The sequence below is a fragment of the Chenopodium album genome, chromosome 12 (genome assembly GCF_948465745.1).
Source record: "Chenopodium album chromosome 12, dcCheAlbu1.1, whole genome shotgun sequence".
In the NCBI taxonomy this organism is placed as follows: Eukaryota; Viridiplantae; Streptophyta; class Magnoliopsida; order Caryophyllales; family Amaranthaceae; genus Chenopodium; species Chenopodium album.
Window position 1 is genome coordinate 80,087 of NC_137845.1, and position 20,520 is coordinate 100,606.

Genomic DNA, 20,520 nt, shown 5'->3' on the forward strand with positions numbered 1-20,520 from the left:
GTTTTAATTGTCTTGATTGTGAAATAAAATCATTTAATTGCCTTGATTGTATAATCAATATTATTAAATTAAATAATTGAGATGATTATAAATTAGTTGAATAAAAAATCTTTATGAAGATTGTGACTACAATATTATCAATTTTTGACTCACTAAAGTATTCAATCATTTAAAGAGTAGTAATTAGAATTGCCGGAAAAAAAAATTAGACTAAACTATTGAATTGCCTCATATTATAATAGTTAACAGTTAAATTTTTTTCTGGCTAAATTTTTGGAATTAATGGCTGAATTAATATGTGTGACATTAGTACTATCACTCAACCTTTCACTATAAAACTAACCATATTATGCTGCAAAGTTGTCACAACGTTCTAAAGGTTTATTAATATATTCCATTGAATTTTGTTTGTAGTTATTGCGGTCGAGTGATCAAGCAAAGGTGTTTTGCTCTGAAAGTATCCTCATTTTATTGATTTGTGGCAGTAGCTATTGTCTTAAAGTGATTAAAAAATCCCTTAAAAGTTTCATTTTTTTTTTTGGGTTGTCAATTTCTTAAATGTGAATTTATGAGGCACGAACAATGCTTTTTTAGTCTGTAAAACTAATAATACAAATGAAAAACCTATTCAGACTAATCCCAAAACCACCCTAACTTGAAAACTTGATCAAAACCATCATTTGTTATGTTAATTTCATTAATTTCATTTTTTAATGTTGGAATTTGCAGAGTTGTTTGAGGCTAATTTCAGTGGTTGACACTTGACACTTCATTCCAATAGCCTAAGGTACTTTCTTCTTATTGTGCAAATCAATTTTTTAAAAAAATATAATGCATATATTTCCTTTTGGGTGTCTATGTATTATGAAAAAAGCTCCGTTTAATCTGTATAGTTGGCTAATCTCTCATTGTCACTTTTGATCAAGTGAAATTCTAGTTCAATTATCACCCTTTCATGTATGTGATTACATTTATTATTATTAAATTAGTTTTTGAAGATTTTATAGAAGGACTTTATAATTCTAGTTCATAAGTTACAACTACATAATTCTAGCTCAACCTGCGTTGTTTATGAGGACTTTATAGAAGGACTTTATAAAAATAATTTCATTGCCATGATGGTTGACTAACAATGAGAGGAAAAAATTGATTGCAACTTTTTAAAGCAAGTGAAATTTTGATTTGATGGTTTAGTTGTGTATCCTTTTTATAAAGGATATACAAAAAATATAAAAAACACCATACATTATACAACTTCAAACAAAATGCAAGAAACACCATTATTGTACATTTTCAGATCAAACTAATCAATTAATACCTACACACCCAAAAAAGGAAATATTCACTTGCAGGGGAATAATAATGAATCTTCGCACTGATAGACAATGGAAATATTTATCATGTGACACATGCAAGCGAATGATACATGACGATCGTTTTTGTAGGGTTTCTCAACTACGAGTGAAATACCCAAAACCAAGGTAAGAAATTATTTTTGAAAAAAAATTACAATTACAACAATTTACAAATACAGCCCATACACAGGTACTTATTGAAGGTGGAATTAGACCATGGGAGTAAAAGCTGCCAAATGACATTATTTGATAAAGAAGCTGAGAAGATTGTCGGAATTGAAGTAGAAGAAATGGTGAACCTCTACAATAAGGTAAAAACAAAACCCACAAAAAATAAACCAAAAGAAAAAAAAAAATTGGCCAGACAAAAGAAATGGAAAATCAATTAATATATTCTACTGCATTCATTTAATACTATTATTCAAATAATATGCACATTTGGATACTAGGACTTAACACATTTAAATCACAATCTACAATAACAAATTGCAGGCTAACGGGGAGGACAAAGTTATGAGTCGCCTAAAAGAATACATCGGAAAACAATTTGTATTCCGTGTGAAAGCGAACACAAGAAGTGACACAGTGGAGTTGAACTGTCACAAGACATTTGACATAAACTATAACTTAGAAACAAAATATTTGCTGCAAAAGATTCATGGCATGATGAAAACATCAAAAAAGAACGACAACCAAGGTACACAAGAAGATCCGCATATGTTGCACAACACAAGTTCCCCAAATGCAAGTGACACAACATCAACTAAATCAGAGGACAATGAACGGAAAATAAAAAGAACCACAGAGTAAGCATATATTGATACCCCTACCCCCAAACCCTCTTTTCCTCAACAAAAAATAACCCAAAGCATTGATATCATCATATGAATTTGTACAGGGAAACTGAACAAACGAAGCTTCTCAACTCTGGAAAGAACCTTATGCAAGGAGAAGATGCAGAAGAAAAATAACTCCCAGCAAATAACGAAGATGCATCACAAAATGAAAAAAAATGAGACATAAATAGAGTCTATAAATGATTTACTTGATAAATAATACACCTATTGAATGTAAAAATTAGCAATCAAGTACGATATTGTTAATTATTCTAACTATTACTTATGCATTTATGGGATTTTATTATTGCTAATTAATTTTCAATATATATGCTATTTAAAAATGAAAAACTTGCAAATTATACGTATAAAATTCTAGCAAGACAACATAGTGGAATTAAATAAAATAGTCACACACAACACTAACTTTGTGGAATATGGAGCAATATTTTAAAAAAACTATAAGCATGAAATATCACAATATCTTCAAACAATAACAAAGAAACAAAAAACCTGAGGCATCGCCCGGGTCACTAACTAGTTATTTTTTAAAAGGTAAGAAAAAATAAATATTAGGAAGCCTTATTCACGAAGGGAATTCCTAATGTATTAGATAGAACGTAATTATTTAGGGTCCTTTGATATTAAAGTAGGTACCCATCTAAGTAACAATATACTACAGAGTACACATTGCTTTACTTGCGTAGCTATGTAAGTTGGAAACATATGCGGCTATTAATTGATCACACAAAAATTCGTGATGGGCTGATGGCCTTGTACAAACAATGGGAGAAGTGTATGTAATCCTCTAAATTGATAGTTTAAAGCACTACTAGAAAACAACTCATTTCCAACGGAAAATTTCCGTTGGAACACCCTGTTTTTCGTCGAAACCGGTTGTCGAAAATGCATTTGTAGGAAAAACGACCTTTTTTAGCGAAATTTCTGTTGGAAACACTTTTCCGACGGAATTCAATCATCGGAAGAGATTTTCCGGCTCGGGAAAAGTCCGTCGAAAATTTCCTACGGACACAATTCCGTTGGAAATTTCCGATGGAAATTCCGTCGGAAAATGCTGCAATCAAATTAAAAAAAAACGCCACACCACCACCGGCACGGCCCATCACCACCTCCAACTATCCAAAATCCCATTGTCAACCCTACCCCGACCCAACTGCCCGAACACACCACCACCACTCTAACCGAACCACCCCACCACCCACCTTAACGAACCAGATCCACCCCCACCCAACTGCCCGAAAACACCACCACCCTAACTAAAACCAGATCTAAAACCACCCACCACGGCCAACCTAAACCCAAATCTAAAACCACCCAAACTAAATCCTACTAAAATAACCCAGATCTAAAACCATCCAAACTAAACCCATCCTAAGCGAACCACCCACCTAAAAATGCCCACCACGGGTGCCGAAAACCACAACCACAACCCAAAATTAAACAAAAAAAAGAAAGAAAATTAAAAACAAGAAGCATACCTTTAATACTGAAATTATTAGTTGTTAATTTCACCTCGGATTTGGTTTAATACGGCCAAATTCGACCATGCAACCTTTAGATCTAGAGATTTCATAGTTGAATTTGACCATAAAAACCATGAACTTGAATGAAAGACCATAGAAAGAGACCATGAGAAAGAGGGAAAGAAAGGCTTGAGAAAGAGAAAGAAAGAAAGCAGAGGAAGAATAGGAGAGAGAAAGAGAAGAGGCGTGAGATAAGTGAGGAAGAAGAGGATAGAGAAAGAGAAAGCCGAGAAAGAGAGGAGCTGAGGAGAGAGAACAGAGGCGTGAGAAAGAGAGAAGTGAAGAAGAGGAAGAGAAAGAAAGAGAAGAGGAGGAGAGAGAGATGAGGGGTTTTTTTTTAAGAGAGGAATAGAGAGCGTGAGATTTAAAGGTTAAAAAGGATTTTTTGTTATATTATTATTTATAGGATTTTTTGACTTTTACCACCAAAAAAATGTTTTTTACCACCAAAACTTCTAAAACTTTTATTTTACCACCAAATAAAAAATTAAAAGTTGTTTTTTACCACCTGTCGTCAAAAACCTAACGGAATTTTTTAAATTCTTTGATTTTCGTGTCAAACACATGCACTTGGGATCAATTTGAGGTCAGAATTGACAAAAAATGATCGGAAATGCCTCGTTTTGCGTGTTTAAAAAAACCTCGATTTGCGTGAACACGCAAAACGAGGCATTTCCGATCATTTTTTGTCAATTTTAACCTCAAATTGGACCCATAGGGCCAAAGTGCCCCCCTAAACCCATGAAAAACATATTTTGCGCACGAAATTCGAAGGAAATTTTTTTAAGCCGTTAGATTTAACGGTTTTCTTGCCGTTTGGTGGTAAAAAACAATTTTTAGAAATTTTTTTGGTGGTAAAATAAAAGTTTTAGAAGTTTTGGTGGTAAAAAACAATTTTTTGATTTTTTTTGGTGGTAAAAGTCAAAATTTCCTTATTTATATTCCGGCGGAAATTTCCGACGGAATATAAATCCGTCGGAAATTTTACTTTACGACGGAAAATTCCGTCGGAAATTACATATATTCCGACGGATTTAAATTCTGCCGGAATTTTCCGACGGGTTTTCAACGGATTTTTTGAATTCGTCAAATATCCGACGAAAAATAAATCGTTGAAAATTTTGAATTTTTCGACGGAATTATGCATCCGTCGGAACCGGTTCGTCGAAAATGAGTTGTTTTCTAGTAGTGAAGGCAAAGTGAATAGTTTTAACTATCCAAAAGGTCTCCCAAAGTCTCTTAAGGTCAATGGATGTTAAATTAGCTTTTCTTTTCCGGCTCAGAAAAGTATGAAAATATCCAGAAGTGAAGGTTATAATCCATGATTTCACACCAATTTCGAAAAATCTGTCTAAAATTGAAGTAAGTCCATAGACCGGGTTTGGTTTGGGCTTAGAGTTTAATTATTCTCCCTGTCTATTTAAATCAATGTTATTAATAAGAATAAGTAAATTAGTAAAAAAATGTTGTAAATAAATTAAGTAAAAATGAACGATGTACAATTATGAAATTAGTTGAGCTCAATAAAAGTAATTTTGGTTCTTCAACGTAGATAAGGTTTTGCAAATTTAAGTAGTTAGAACTTAGAATAAAGAAAATAAAAACTAAACACTAACTATTGGGTCAGTCAAGCCTGACCATAGTTCGTGCGGCGGAGGATCAGAAATGACGATGATGATAAAGACGACGATGACGATGATGACAGCAATGGTGGATCTCCTTCTCTCCATGTAGGCGACGATGATGATAACGATGACTACATCAATGGTAGATTTCCTTCTTTTTCTCCAGCTTCTCTCCCTGTAGGCGACGATGATGATGATGATGACGACGATGACGACATCAATGGTGGATCTCCTTCTCCAGGCCATCTCCTACTTTGTATTTTCCATGTTAGTGAATATTAATTGTTGTAAATATTAATTCATACAAGTAGTATTTTTCGATTAAATTGATTTTTTCAATGTTCAATTTAGATTAAACATCGTCGCTCAAAAACACCATTGTATCTTGTTGCTGAATAGATGCTAACAGTGACTCGGTAACTCCAAATTCCAAATTAATTTGCATGATTTTGTTCTTTCGAAGTGGTGGACCGTTTATTAGGATGATGATGATGATATGGTGATCGATGATTTGTGGACAGTGGGTTTATTTGTTTATAAGATAAAAATACATTTGTTAATCATATACGATAACAAATGCGGATTTTTGATATCCTTGCTCAATTGGCTGGATGATATCCTCTACTGGCTGGATAATATTCTTTATTGGCTATATGATATTTCTACTGGCTGGATGATATTTCTACTGGCTATATGATATCATGGCTAGATGATACCCTCTATTGGGTATATGATATCATTTATGATTGTGTATATGATATACTTTATTGGTTATATGATATAATTCAGCTATAATATCATATAGCCAATAGAGGATATCATCCAGCCAATAGAGAATATCATCTAACCAATAGAGGATATCATTCAGTCAATATAGGATATCAAAAATCCGCTGGACTGACGAAACATTTCGTCAGTGTGGATTGACGCAATACTTTCTCAAAATTAAAACAACTGTCTTTTTTCCTTTGATAATTAAAAGTGAAAATGTTTATTGCTTTAGCAAATTAAATTAGTAGCTCTAAATGATATGATTTTTGGATACAGTTGGAATTGTATTTTTTTTTTTTTTTTTAAAAAAAACCACCAGAAAAAAGCGTTGGAATTGTGCTTAAGTATACAAACATGAGGCTTATATGCTATACCGTACCATAAAATGCTTCTAAAATCTAAATAATATTCAATGAAATTTCTTATCAAATTCTAATAAGAAGTAATAATCATGTTACTGAGCAAGGCCCTTTAGTGTACAAAAGTATTTTAGAGAAAAATAAAAACTCCAAATTTCTCAGATTAGTGATGAGAAAGTCAATCCACAATAAATTTAATCAATTCATTGAAATTAAAATCGGAATTGAAAAAAAAATCCAAAGCTTAACTCACAAAATCCTTATTAACGTTTCTCTTGAACGTCCAATACCAACTTAACTTTATAAAAAATAGGATAGATGACATATATAGCATCAAACCATTATGTCGGAAATAGGATTTGATTATTGTTAAGATATATTACTCATAATATATCTTTGACTTTGTAAATAATTAGTTTCCTACTTTGTAGCTTAGAATATTTGATGTATATCCCTTAGCTTAATTAGTGGCTTAACTTAAGCATGTAGATTGTATATATTGACAGTAAGTGGAATGCAATACTCACGGAAAAGATTTCTTTCATGGTATCAGTTGCTTAGGGCAATTTCTTCCGCTACACCTAGCAATTTTCCGCCCTTTTCTCAATCTCTTCTCTTCTCTGTTTTCTATCTATGGGGGAATCAAAGTCCTCATATCACCCCGCACTCATTATGAATAATATCAAGACCTCTATTCTAGTAGTTCTTGAACTGGACAACTCCCAATACTCTACTTGGGCGGAACTCTTGAAAATTCACGCTCGTTCTCACCGGGTTCTCGATCACATTATCCCTCCCCTATCCAAGGATAAGGCGAAGGACAAGGCACCTCTCACTGACGAGGAGAAAGAATTGTGGACTATTTTGGATGCAGCCGTGATCTCATGGATTTATGCCACTATTTCCAACGATCTTTTGCAGACAATTATTGAACCCGATGCTACGACCATGGAGGCTTGGAATAGGTTGCGTGATATATTCCAAGACAATCAAAACTCTCGTGCCGTAACTCTAGAACAAGAATTTTCCTCTACAAAAAAGGAGGAATTTCCAAATGCATCGGCTTACTGTTAAAGACTCAAGGGTCTTTCCGATCAATTGCGGAATGTTGGAGCTCCGGTGGACAATAATCGACTCATTCTACAGTTGGTTTCGGGTCTCACCGAACCGTATAATGGTGTTGCTACTCTTATACGACAAAGCTCTCCTCTCCCTTAATTTTACCAAGCCCGTTCGATGTTTACTTTGGAGGAGGCGGGCTTGGCAAAACGGGCAGCCATAGCTTCGGGCTCGGCGTCTGCTATGGTGGCGACTTCTTGTGATGGTGATTTGGGTTCTGATGGCTCAGGGAATTCTCGCGGGAAGGGGAAAACCAAAAGAAAAATTCTAGCCGGAAAGGGAACAACGGCGGTGGCCGTGGTTCTACCGCTGGTGGTGGTCAAGGTTCAGGCGGCGCCGGCGGTGCAGGCCGTGGCGGCAGTGGACAGCAGCAGCAATGGGGTATGTCCCCTTGGCAGCAACAAGCTTACCCACCTTGGGGTTGGCCATGGGCTGCTCCCACCTAACCCATATCCAACCCAAGGTTGGGATTGGCCTCAAGGCCCACCGAGACAGCAACATGGCCTCCTTGGTCCACGACCCCAGCAACAGGCATATACAGCTTCACAGTCTAATTCATATGCTCCAACGGACCTTGAAGAGGCTTTCCACACTATGTCTTTGCAGCAGCCCGATCCCTCGCGGTACATGGACACCGGTGCTACTTCTCATATGACATCCACCAACGGTAATCTCTCGTCTTATGTTAATTTGAGCAATCATTATAATGGTATTATTGTTGGTAGTGGTCATTGTATTCCAATTCGTGGTTGTGGTAATACGACTTTACCGTCCCCAAATCCCCCTTTATCCCTCTCTAATGTCCTACATGCCCCAAAACTAATTAAAAATCTAATCTCTGTTCGTAAGTTTACCACTGAAAACTATGTGTCTGTTGAGTTTGACCCTTATGGTTTTTTTGTGAAGGATTATCGGACGGGGATGCCAATAATGAGATATGATAGCCAAGGGGACCTTTATCCACTCACTACCACTTTCTCACGTTCTTCTCCTTGAACCTAACCTGCTTTAGCATCTTCCTTTTGGCATGATCGATTGGGACATTGGGGATCTCCTATTGTAAAGACTCTTAGTAATAATAAAAACATTGAATGTACTCACTCCTCTAGATCAAGTGTTTGTCATTCTTGTGTACTTGGAAAACATATTAAATTGCCATTTATTTCTTCTACTTCTACTACTACTATGCCTTTTGATATTGTTCATAGTGATCTATGGTCATCACCTGTTTTAAGCTCATCGGGCCATCGTTATTATATGCTTATTTTGGATGATTTTTCTAAGTTTTTGTGGACATTCCCATTAGCTAAGAAATCGGATGTTTATAAAAAAGTTTTGGCATTTCAAGCATTAATTCGAACCCAATTTGAAAGACTTATTAAAACATTTCAATGTGATAATGGGAGGGAGTATGATAATGGACCTTTTTGGGTTTTATGTGAGTCTAATGGTATGTCTTTCCGTGTTTCTTGTCCACATACTTCATCACAAAATGGGAAGGCCGAACGAAAAATAAGGTCATTGAATAATATTATTCGCACTCTTCTTGCACATGCATCATTGCCTCCTTCCTTTTGGCATCATGCATTACAACTTACCTTCATAATATACTTCCAAGTAAGTTACTAGAGTCTAAGTCACCTCTCGAAGTTCTATATCAAAGGAAGCCGTCTTATTCTCATCTACGTGTTTTTGGTTGCTTGTGTTACCCCTTATTTCCGTCCACCACTATTAATAAATTCCAAGCTCGTTCTACACCATGTGTTTTCTTGGGGTTTCCGTCAAATCATAGGGGTTATAAATGTTATGATCTTTCTTCTCATAGGATTTTCATAAGCCGCCATGTTGTGTTTGATGAATCGGTTTTTCCTTTTGCTAAGTTGCATACACCCACCTCTCACACTTATGACTTCTTGGATGAGGGTCTTCATCATTCTATTCTTCACCATTTACAAAACACGGCTGGGCAACCCACTCAAACGGCCCACACGTCACCAAGGCAGGCTCCCCCTCTTAGCCCACCTTCGGTTACACCCCTCCACTCTGGGCCGAATGCCCTTTCTCCTCCCTCCAGCCCAGCCCAGGCCGGTCTTCTTCTCCTCTTTCTAGCCCAGTTCGTGGCCCTTTTACCTCTCCAAGCATGGCAGCTTCTGTTGGGCAAAATAGATCACAAGCGGACCGTGGGCCTGTTCAATCAGCTACGGCCCACTTGCGGTCTACCCATACAGCAAGCCAAAATGCTTCAATCTCCTCCCCAAGCCAGCCCATTCCCACTTCAAATCCAATTCCTCCTTCTTATATTGTCACAAGAAGCAAAAATGGTATTTCTAAACCAAATCCAAAATATAAAAATTTCAATGCTATGATTTCAAATGTTACGAAATCCCCTCTCCCTCGTAACCCCATTTCTGCTCTTCGTGACCCGAATTGGAAAATGACTATGGATGATGAATTTAATGCTCTTATTAATAATAAGACGTGGGAGTTGGTGCCCCATCGCTTGATGTTAATGTTATTCGTTCTATGTGGATTTTTACTCATAAGGTGAAATCTAACGGTTTCTTTGAGAGGCATAAAGCGCTTCTTGTAGGTGATGGCAAAACGCAACAGGTTGGCATTTATTGTGGGGAGACTTTTAGTCCGGTGGTGAAACCGGCTACCATCTGTACTGTTCTTAGCTTGGCCCTATCTAAGGCTTGGAAAATTCATCAATTTAATGTGAAGAATGCTTTTTTGCATGGTGAGTTTAAAGAGATTGTCTATATGTATCAACCTCTTGGTTTCCGTGATCGAACTCACCCTGATTATGTGTGTTTACTACAGAAATCATTATATGGTCTTAAACAGGCACCCAGAGCTTGGTACAAGCGGTTTGCTGATTTTATTGCTTCTATTGGTTTTACTAATAGTAGGAGTGACAATTCTCTCTTTATTTATCGTGCTGGCAAGGATGTGGCTTATTTGTTGCTATATGTTGATGATATTATTCTTACCACTTCTAATGATGCTCTAAGGCAATCTATTATGTCCCGTCTTAACTCAGAGTTTGTTATGAAGGACTTGGGTCTTCTTAATTATTTTCTTGGTATTGACGTGACAAGGCATAAGGGTGGATTATTTTTGTCACAACGAAAATATGTTGAGGAAATCATTGACAGGGCGGGGATGAGCTCGTGTAAGCCTTCGGCTACTCCAGTTGAAGTTAAGCCGAAGGTCAGTGCTTCGGGTTCCCCATTTGCAGATCTGATCTTGTACCCAGTCTTGCTGGGGCACTGCAATATCTCACTTTTACAAGGCCGGATATATCTTATGCCGTGCAACAGGTTTTCTTGCATATGCATGAGCCGAAGGAGACTCATATGGCTGATCTTAAGCATATTATTCAGTACGTACAAGGTACTCTTGAGCACGGTTTACATCTTTATCCATCATCTACTTCTTCACTTATATCTTATATTGATGCTGATTGGGGTGGATGTCCCGATACGAGACGCTCCACATCCGGATATTGTGTATTTTTGGGTGATAATTTGATTTCTTGGTCCTCTAAACGACAAGCTACTCTTTCTAAGTCTAGTGCAGAGGCAAAGTACCGTGGTGTTGCTAATGTGGTTTCTGAGTCATGCTGGATTCGGAATTTGTTAGTGGAGCTACATTGTCCGATTAAAAAGGCTACATTGGTGTATTGTGACAATGTGAGTGCTATTTATCTTTCGGGTAATCCAGTACATCATCAACGGACCAAGCATATTGAGATGGACATACTTTTTGTTTGTGAAAAGGTGGCTAGGGGTGAAGTGCGAGTCCTCCATGTTCCCTCAAGGCATCAAATTGCGGACATCTTCATTAAGGGCCTCCCACGAGTGCTTTTTGAGGATTTCAGAAATAGTCTAAGTGTCCGTCCTCCTCCCGCTTTGACTACGGGGTGTGTTAAGATATATTACTCATAATATATCTTTGACTTTGTATATAATTAGTTTCCTACTTTGTAGCTTAGAATATTTGATGTATATCCCTTAGCTTAATTAGTGGCTTAACTTAAGCATGTAGATTGTATATATTGACAGTAAGTGGAATGCAATACTCACGGAAAAGATTTCTTTCAATTATTACACATCTGTAGATTAAGCATAGAACAAATTTTCATAATTTACATTGGAAGATTAACTTCAGCCCTCCTCATACTCCAAGCACTCAATTTAGTAATATAAACATCTTCGGTTCCATAGTTGAACAAATATAACTTTGCTTTGTCATTTATTGCTAGTGTGGGATAAACTCTTGCAGTCATGCAATTCTTCCCTTTAGCACCAAAACTCTCCACTATGGAATGATCAATCTGTAAAATAAATAAATATAAAAATAACAAATAAATTATAAATTTTTATTGCAGGCATTTTACGATATTTTTTGGAATGAAAATACAATAATGCCAGTACGAATGAAGTGCGAATATTAAAATAAAAGCTAGCTTGTTTTAACTCACCAATACCCTTAAAGATAGCTCATCTTTAGTAGGATCCACGTCCATAAAAGTTCCGTAACTAGGTTTATCTGTTGTTGTATTTTGAGAAGATCTGTGCAACCAAAAAACGAATGATACACTTGTAAAGTATAATAACTAATGAATAATGCAACTTTACAAAGACAATCTACATTTATAAAAGCAAAATCATAATATAAGTTGATAAAATCTATATCTAAGTTCTAAGTTCTATTCGTTACAATTTACGTACGTACCTATGATGCAAAAGTAAAACTAGTACAGGTATTATAATTTGAATGCTAAAGTTTAAAGATAGTTGTGTATGTAACCTGCTTAAGTCATTGCCCATTGAGACTACATATTTGTTTGGGGCATTTGGTTCCTTGAAAACTCTGAAGAAGACTGCAGTGTATTCTTCTAAGCCTGTTGAAGCAAGCGTTAGCAGCCCAAATGGCCCGATTCGTCCTTCAACTGATACCCCCTTTTCGCGGCATAATGTCTCTGGGTTGGTCCACGTCGGGTCTAACTCTTCAATATTTTCCAAGTCTGGTATTTCAAATGAAATTTCCACATCCGCCTTTAAGGCGAAAAAAAACATTATAAACTCTAGAATATGACGGGTATTATTGTAAAACACGAAGAAGGCTACAAATCATCTATGTCATCATCTCGGTATATGTTAGATTAAAGTTAAAAATGATGGAGTATATTTACCGATTTGAAGTTAAAAAACCAATTCAACTAAAGACTTACAGTGTTGGTTAAAGGTTTATATGAACTCGTTAAAAGTTACTCTATATAATAAACAATTATAATTTGTGATCACGAATTAACATTGTAACATAATCCTTGTTACCTGAGAGCTTGTGATTCCAGATATTTCAACTACTGATCCTCCTTTAATTACTTGAGAAGGCAAATCCACTTGACTATTTCGTAATGTTTCAACTTCCGTGACTGGCCATTGCACCAACTGTTTGCCAAAGTCATCTAGCACAATTGTTCTTGGGATTCCCTTAAATACATACAACAACAATTAAGCTAGATAAATAATCAATTTATGCACACACATCAATTTAATTATATACCTGTAGTCCGGACCATCCCTTTATATTGTCATCTTCAGGGGTTGAAGATTCACTAACCCACCCGAATAGTATTCTTCGATTGGTCTTACTATCAAAGAATGACTTTGACGCGTAAAATTTTCCATAATCACACATCAACCCTGATAAATTTTCAATAGACCCTTCATCCGGTACATACACGTCGTTCTCAATGTCGTACCTTCCAATGGTGTAGAGTTCTTTTTGACCATCAACCAAACTTATCTTAAGAACATGTTTAACATGGTCACCAGTAACAGATGTATCAGCACCTATTGACTTTCCAACATAAACCGGGAAAAAATCAAGACATTCCCACATCCCAACATCTTGAACTGAATGTAAAGGATGATCAACCTTGTTCCAAGTTATGAAGTCCTCACTTGTGAAAAGAGCTGCAGATCCGGTTCTTCCTTGTTTAGTACCGATAACGGTTCGCCACTTACCATCCGACAATAGCCAAGCAGTGGCCGGATCTCTAAGCTCTTTGGGATCAATGGTGTTATATTGTAGGGGATCTATAACTGGATTTTGGGGTGCTTTAACCCATTCTTTAAGGTAAGGGTCACACAAATCTTTGGGAAAGGCTAGATTTTGAAGTTGGTTATTTTCAAGGTTACCACCAGTGTAAAAAATAGCAGGTTTATTACCAGGAAGTATGGTAGTAGAACCAGACCAAATTCCCCTAATATCGTAAGATTCAGATGGAGAAAGGGCAATTGGTTGTTGTTTCCAATTGATTAGGTCAGTTGATGTAGAATGTCCCCATACTATTCCACCCATGCGCCATTTGGCCCATTTAGGTGTGTAAGGGTAATATTGGTAAAATAGATGATATATTCCTTTGTAACTAAAAGGTCCTACAACAAAATTAAAAAATATATAAAATTGTTAATTATTAAATCAACATATATGTAATGCATGATTGAGTCATTGGTTAATAATGAACACTCAATTATTTGGACTAATTCATGATTAGTATTCTTATTAAAACCTTAATTTTTTATCCCAATTCGTTCTCTTGGGAAGTTGGCAAATGCAAAAATAAAAAGTCAAATTGGCCTATGATTTTGGATCTTAAATATCACTTCAATACATTTATCAAATAAACTTGGTACATAGGTTAGTTCAATATCTCATAAATTATTATATTTTCTTAGATCAAATTTTCATAATTTACACTATTACATAATTCAAAATATAACTGGTCAAATTTATGCGTTGGATATCCTGCAAAACTTAATGAGTTAGTTTATTTTATAGAAGAAGCTAAAGTTATTGCGTTGTTGAATCAGGTTCAGACGTTCGCTAGGACTCAGAGGTGCTCGTGCAGCTGCTCACATCTTCAACAGGATCGAGTTCCCTATAGCTAAAGAAGTGAGGGCCCAGATTGTATCCCGGCTCCCCACTAATTTCTTGTAATTCGTTTGACTTTGTAAGTTTTTGTTAATTTTCATAATAATAGTTATTATAATAAGGGTCATTTCGGGAAAGACCTCCTCATATATCTATATCGGGAAGGGGGGAAGGTGGGAATGATAGTGGATTTCCCTCTCCTAAAGAAATAATTTGGTCTCGATATGTTTTAATGGTTCCAATAATCATACGATGTACGTTATTCTAAAAAAATTTCCCTCTTCTTAATTTATACAAAAGATTTCAAAATGGATAGAAACTATTGAAACGGAAGAGTACTCCGTATATAATACTACAGACTACATCCGTTTTAATTTGATTGACATCCGTTTTTGACCATGGTCAAACCGCCTGGACTACACGGTTTGACCGTGGTTGAACCGCCCGGATTGCACGGTTTAACCGCCCGGTTTGTTTTTTTTTTTAATTAATATTGTTTTTATTATTATTATTTAATTGTTATTATTATTATTATTATTATTATTTCATTGTTATTATTATTATTATTATTATTATTATTGTTCTTGTTGTTATTATTATTACTATAACTATGATTATGATTATTATTGTTGTTATGATTATTATTATTTTGATTATTATTTTAAAAATATTTTATTGGGATGTTTAATAGGCATCACTACCGGATTATGGTGGTGATGGCATCGACTACAGTTCATATTTTATAACGTCAATGATCTTCCCGACTTTTGAAGAAGCATTTGAATGGGCACAAAACATTTCCATACGTTATGGCTTTTTCCTTACAAAGTCTTCGTATAAGAAACAACGAGATGGTCGACCGATCAAGTATCTTAAGTGCGATCGTGGCCATAGAAACACAGCCGAAGATAGAGATATGGAGAATGTTGTACGGAAAAACACGAAAATAAAGGGTGTTAAGTGTCCATTTCGTATCAAGGTCACATGTATGGTGGACGATCAAGGGTGGAAAATCATTCTTCATCAGGTTTGCATGGCTTGCATAACCACCCAATAATGGTATATCGAGAGGGTCATCGGCAAGTGAGTGGTCTAAGTCCGGCTGCGAAGCAATTGGTTAGTCAAATGAGTTCAGCATGTGCTAAACCTAGTCACATAATGGCGGCAGTGAAAGATGCGTTTCCCACTGAGAACCCTAATATGAGACACATCTACAATTTCAGAAGTCGTGTTAGGGTTGATGCTAGTGAAAGGAGAGATGTCGTCAACCAGTTCCTTTACTTGGCCAATGAGCGCAAATACGTTAGTTGGGTAGCTGCTGACCCCGACACACGTGTTGTCACCCACGCCTTTATGGCACATCCAGAGATGGCGAATATGTTACGAACATATCCACATGTCATAGGGATGGATTCCACTTACAAGACAAACAGATACAACATGCCGTTTTTCGAGATTGTTAGGATCACACCGACAAATCAAAACTTTTTGATCGCGTATGCTTTAATGAAGACAGAGTCCTATGAGAGTTACAAGTGGGTCTTGGAGAAATTGAAGTTGTATATAGGTTTTGAAGTGACTCCTAAGGTGATACTAACTGATCGAGAGTTGGGACTTATGAAGGCGGTGAAAGAGATATTCCCAAACACAGCTCACTTGCTATGTAGGTGGCACATCAACAAAGATGTGTTGGCCAAGGTATACCATTTGTGTAAGAAAGACATGGTGACTGCCGATAAATTTAGGAATGGGAGGTGGTCAAAAATCATGAATGCGACAACTGAGGATGAATATGAATTTGAGTTGCAACAAATGAAGGATACTTGGGGAAGGTCAAGGCATACCATTGTGGATTATGTGAAAAAAACTTGGCTTGTGCACAAGAACAAGTTTATTCCGGCTTGGACAAATAAGGTGCTGCACTTTGGTAACGTGAACACGTGTAGAGTAGAGAGTCAACATTCTGTGCTTAAACAGTGGCTCGGAAGCTCCAAAGGGTCAATGGATTCTATCTTCAACCGTGTACACCGCGCCACTGAGGGTTTGCTTATTCAAATTCTTCATCATTTGGAGGACTCCAGACGACGAATTGGAGTGGAGTACAGGGGAATGCCCTTGCACAATCTCAGTGGCTATGTTTCCTTCCATGCTCTCAAAATTCTTAAGCAGGAGGTGAACAGGATGAGAGAGTTATCTGATGATGTGTACGAGCGTTGTGGTTGTGCGATGTTGATGACACACGGACTCCCATGCGCTTGTACTATACACACCTCGATTCAGGGTGGTACGGGGTTGTATTTGGATCAGGTCCATCCTTTTTGGAAAACCCTAGTCATTGGAGACGGTGTTGACATTCCTATCTTTGAGGATGAGTTGGAACAGGACACGACGCAGTTTAGATCCCTGGTTGATGAGGTACTACTTCGTGATGCCAGTTTTGTGCGAAATGTGAACCGAGTGTTGTTTGCCCTGAAGATGTAGATTATGAAGAGCCCGAGATAAATGAGACAACCAGGGGTCGACCACAAGGCCAACAGTGGTCCTCATCTACCAGGTGTGATCCAAGTGGCTTCGAGCATATTCCGGGTGGCCGTAGTAGTGGTCGTGGGCGAGGTCGCGGCCGAAGTAGGGGTCGTGCTACTTCTACATCTAGCTCCGGACGTGGTCGATCACAATCATCAGTAAACATGGAAACGCCTTCTGGTATATGCTTTATTATTATTATTATTATTATTATTATTATTATTATTATTATTATTATTATTGTTACTTACTATTATTATTATTATTGTTGTTGTTGTTAATATGTTTTACATTTAATTAATTCTTTTGGGATTTAATTAGTGCGGATGTTGTCGGGTTTTTATAATGCTAAAATACTTTCCTGGTGATTATTACAGGTAGTCAGATGAACATCGATGATTTTTTATACGTCGATCATCTTCCGAAATTCATGTTGCCGTTTTTGGAAGGTTGGCTTGACCCGATAGGTGACGGAAATTGCGGATTTCGATGTATTGCAGATTTCTTTTTGGGTGACCAGGAGCAGTGGATGTTGGCCAGGACTATGGTTGCAAACGAGGTTGCCGCGCATCCTAACATTTACTCTCAAATTTATGCTGATCAACTGGAGAACGAGGTTCGTCGTATCAGATGGACTGGTGGGAGATGCACAAGTGAACATTGGATGGTAGTGTTTCAGGACTTGTTTCCGATCGCTAACCTATTCAACACTGCCATTATGCTTTTCGGTGCTGGCGTAGATGGAATAGGTGTGTATCCATGCATCACTGTGCTACCATGGAGTGCCTCGTCCACTGCCACGGGCCCATATAGGGAGTTTGCACTCCTCACACTGGCAAACTATCACTATGTTCGATTGGACATGTCACCTAATTTTCCAGTCCCTCCTGTAGCAGGTTTTTGGTACGACGTGCGCGATTTTAGTGTGCAAGACTGGGATCAACGATATGTAGGTCGGATAGCAACATGGCATACTTTAGCTACAAATTAGTGATAGAACTTTGTAATGTTTAGTTGTAGAACTTTGCATAGTTGTAGAATTAAGCAATGTATTATGCAAATTTAAATTCAAATAATAAATTTAAAAAATTTTACAACATAACCTAAACAAATGAATTTAGTTTCTAAATAAGAAAATGAAATCAACTACATCCTCATCATTGCGTCCCACGCCGCAATAAGGTCCTGGGCCTCAACCACTGTCTGGGTAATCTCACCGCCGCTTTCAGCAATGAATCGTCGTATAACATGCATGGAGCGACCCATCCACTGTAAAAAATACAAAAAATAATCATTACCAATATTAAGTTGCACAGTAATCTATGGAAAACAAGTAACAAATACTTACGTAATCAGTGTTCGTCCTCCCTGGAATTGGTGGGGGGGCAAGAACCGCGGTATCACTGATAAGCCGAGGATGGGAGTACGTGTAAAACTAGGCCAAGTAGTCAGGTGTGCATGTGGGCTGTCCATCCAATAGAGGTGGATGGAACGACAGGCCGAAACAGCAGCTCCCAGGACCAAACTTATCCCATAACCCCTGACCTCGAAAAGTAACGCTATACGACCGGACATTAGCAGGTCTGTACGCGCTGTCAGGCCTAAAACCGGGCCGCGGTATCCCCTGCACATGACCAAGTTGCCGTAAAACCCTGTCTGGGTTATACGGCTCGACAATGTCCCGAAACTGTATACATCCCATGTACGTGCATGGTTCTCGGGACGTCCTGTGCGAGGGTAAGTGTATAGGGCCGCCAGTTAACCTGCACACGCAATCATAAGAAGAATGTTACATTAGTTTTGAAGACGTTAAATAATAATATAATATACGCAAGCTAAGTTCACATACTACCTCAGCATCAGTCATCTGACCAAGTCGGGTACGGAAAGATATAAGTCGCTGGTGATCCCTCGACTCTGAGCGTGGATCCCACATTGAGGCCCGTGCCTCACCTGGCTGTACCACTAAAGCTCCCTGACAAGGCCGAAAACATGGGAAGTACACGTATATCCACGCCTGCAGTAGCGTGAGACAACCTCCGATAGCCTTACACTCAATACGGGAGGCGATACCCAACTGCCGATACAAGAAAGCAAGTGTAGCTGACCCCCAAGAATATCGGTGAAGATCGTCATAAGACTTCTTCACCTCTAAAATGCAGGAGGGAAGAAGGCGGTGACCACTCTTGTCAACGAACAAGGTGCTACCAAGTAGTGTGACAAAGAAACCCATGAACTCAACGTCTAGGACCCGATCCAACAACTTGCACCGTTCATAGATGCTAGTCACCGCTACAGCACCGTTCTCCCAAATAGCTATCGGCTTCACCAAAAGCTCATCCCTACTCAGCCCCAACAACTCCTGAAAGTCAACCTGGAGAGATGCACTGTCGCTAACCATGTCAACCAAGTCACCCTCAACGGGGATCCCCAGAATATAAGCGACGTCGTGTAGCGTGATTGTCATCTCACCAAAGGGGAGATGAAAAGTGTTCGTATCCGGCTGCCACCGTTCAACGAACGCAGAGATCAGAGGCCAATCAATGTGCAAATGCATGATAGACGGCAAGTGCTGTACTCCAGTGACACTAAGGCGTGCACGTAAATCCGCACTCAGCTCTGTCTCCCATTCCTGCAACGACCTACACCACTGAATCCTACTGTGGCACCTCAACGGATCACGATCATCCCCGACCCAAACACGAGAAGCAACGTGAGCTGCATAGCTAGGGATAAGACTGCCATCAGCTGGACCACCTGGCATCGCCTCGTGAACAAGCCAAGACGTATCTGAGTCTCGAGAACCACGAGACCTACGAGTACGGCCGGTGCTCGAAGTCGTAGTCGTAGAACCCACAAACCTCCCTCCTCTACCTTTCCTCACGAAAATCCCAGACGATGACTCCCCGTGCTCGAATCCTCCTCGCCCACTCTCTGAAGTCGTGGCATCTTCCGTGTCATGATGATCAGAATCATAATCATCCATGACCTGATCTAGCTCGTGCTGAGCATCTGAAGGCCAACCCAAGACATCATCCGCCGTGCGAGAAGCTGCCCTCTCCCTCCTAACAGAAGCATCAACGCCACGAGATCGAGTATGTCGAGGACCCGATCCTTCGACACGTGTGAACTCGATATTTAGCCTTCTAACGGTCTGTGGCTATTATTTAATAAAAAAAATGTAATACAAATAATTAATACTCAATTCTATAAATCTAATTAATATTCACTAATAATAAAAAATTACATTATTTTATTTTCCTAAACATAAATCTAATTTATAATCACTTAAAATAAACAATTACATTATTTTATTTTCCTAAACATAAATCTAATTAATATTCACTACCAATAAACAATTACATTATTTTATTTTCCTAAACATAAATCTAATTAATATTCACTAATAATAAACAATTACGTAATTTTATTTCCTACAA

General features: G+C 37.9%; 3 protein-coding genes across 3 annotated transcripts; 2 read left to right on the plus strand and 1 right to left on the minus strand.

Moving 5' to 3' along the window:
• Window positions 1-7,123: 7,123 nt before the first annotated feature.
• Window positions 7,124-7,564, plus strand: LOC145572721 (uncharacterized). The gene has a single exon (XM_081631694.1). It carries the CDS (start codon window positions 7,124-7,126, stop codon window positions 7,562-7,564), a length of 441 nt encoding a protein of 146 aa, XP_081487820.1.
• Window positions 7,565-11,759: 4,195 nt separating this feature from the next.
• LOC145572722 (fructan 6-exohydrolase-like) lies at window positions 11,760-14,071 on the minus strand (the record flags this gene model as incomplete). The annotated part of the gene is made up of 5 exons (XM_081631695.1): window positions 11,760-11,948; window positions 12,096-12,186; window positions 12,425-12,672; window positions 12,952-13,110; window positions 13,184-14,071. Coding segments are annotated over 5 exons (1,575 nt in total), but the record flags the coding sequence as incomplete, so codon positions are not given.
• Window positions 14,072-15,541: 1,470 nt separating this feature from the next.
• Window positions 15,542-18,071, plus strand: LOC145572723 (PKS-NRPS hybrid synthetase cheA-like). Its single transcript, XM_081631696.1, has 3 exons — window positions 15,542-16,991; window positions 17,033-17,260; window positions 17,458-18,071. Exons 1-3 carry the CDS (start codon window positions 15,542-15,544, stop codon window positions 18,069-18,071), a joined length of 2,292 nt encoding a protein of 763 aa, XP_081487822.1.
• Window positions 18,072-20,520: the final 2,449 nt, after the last annotated feature.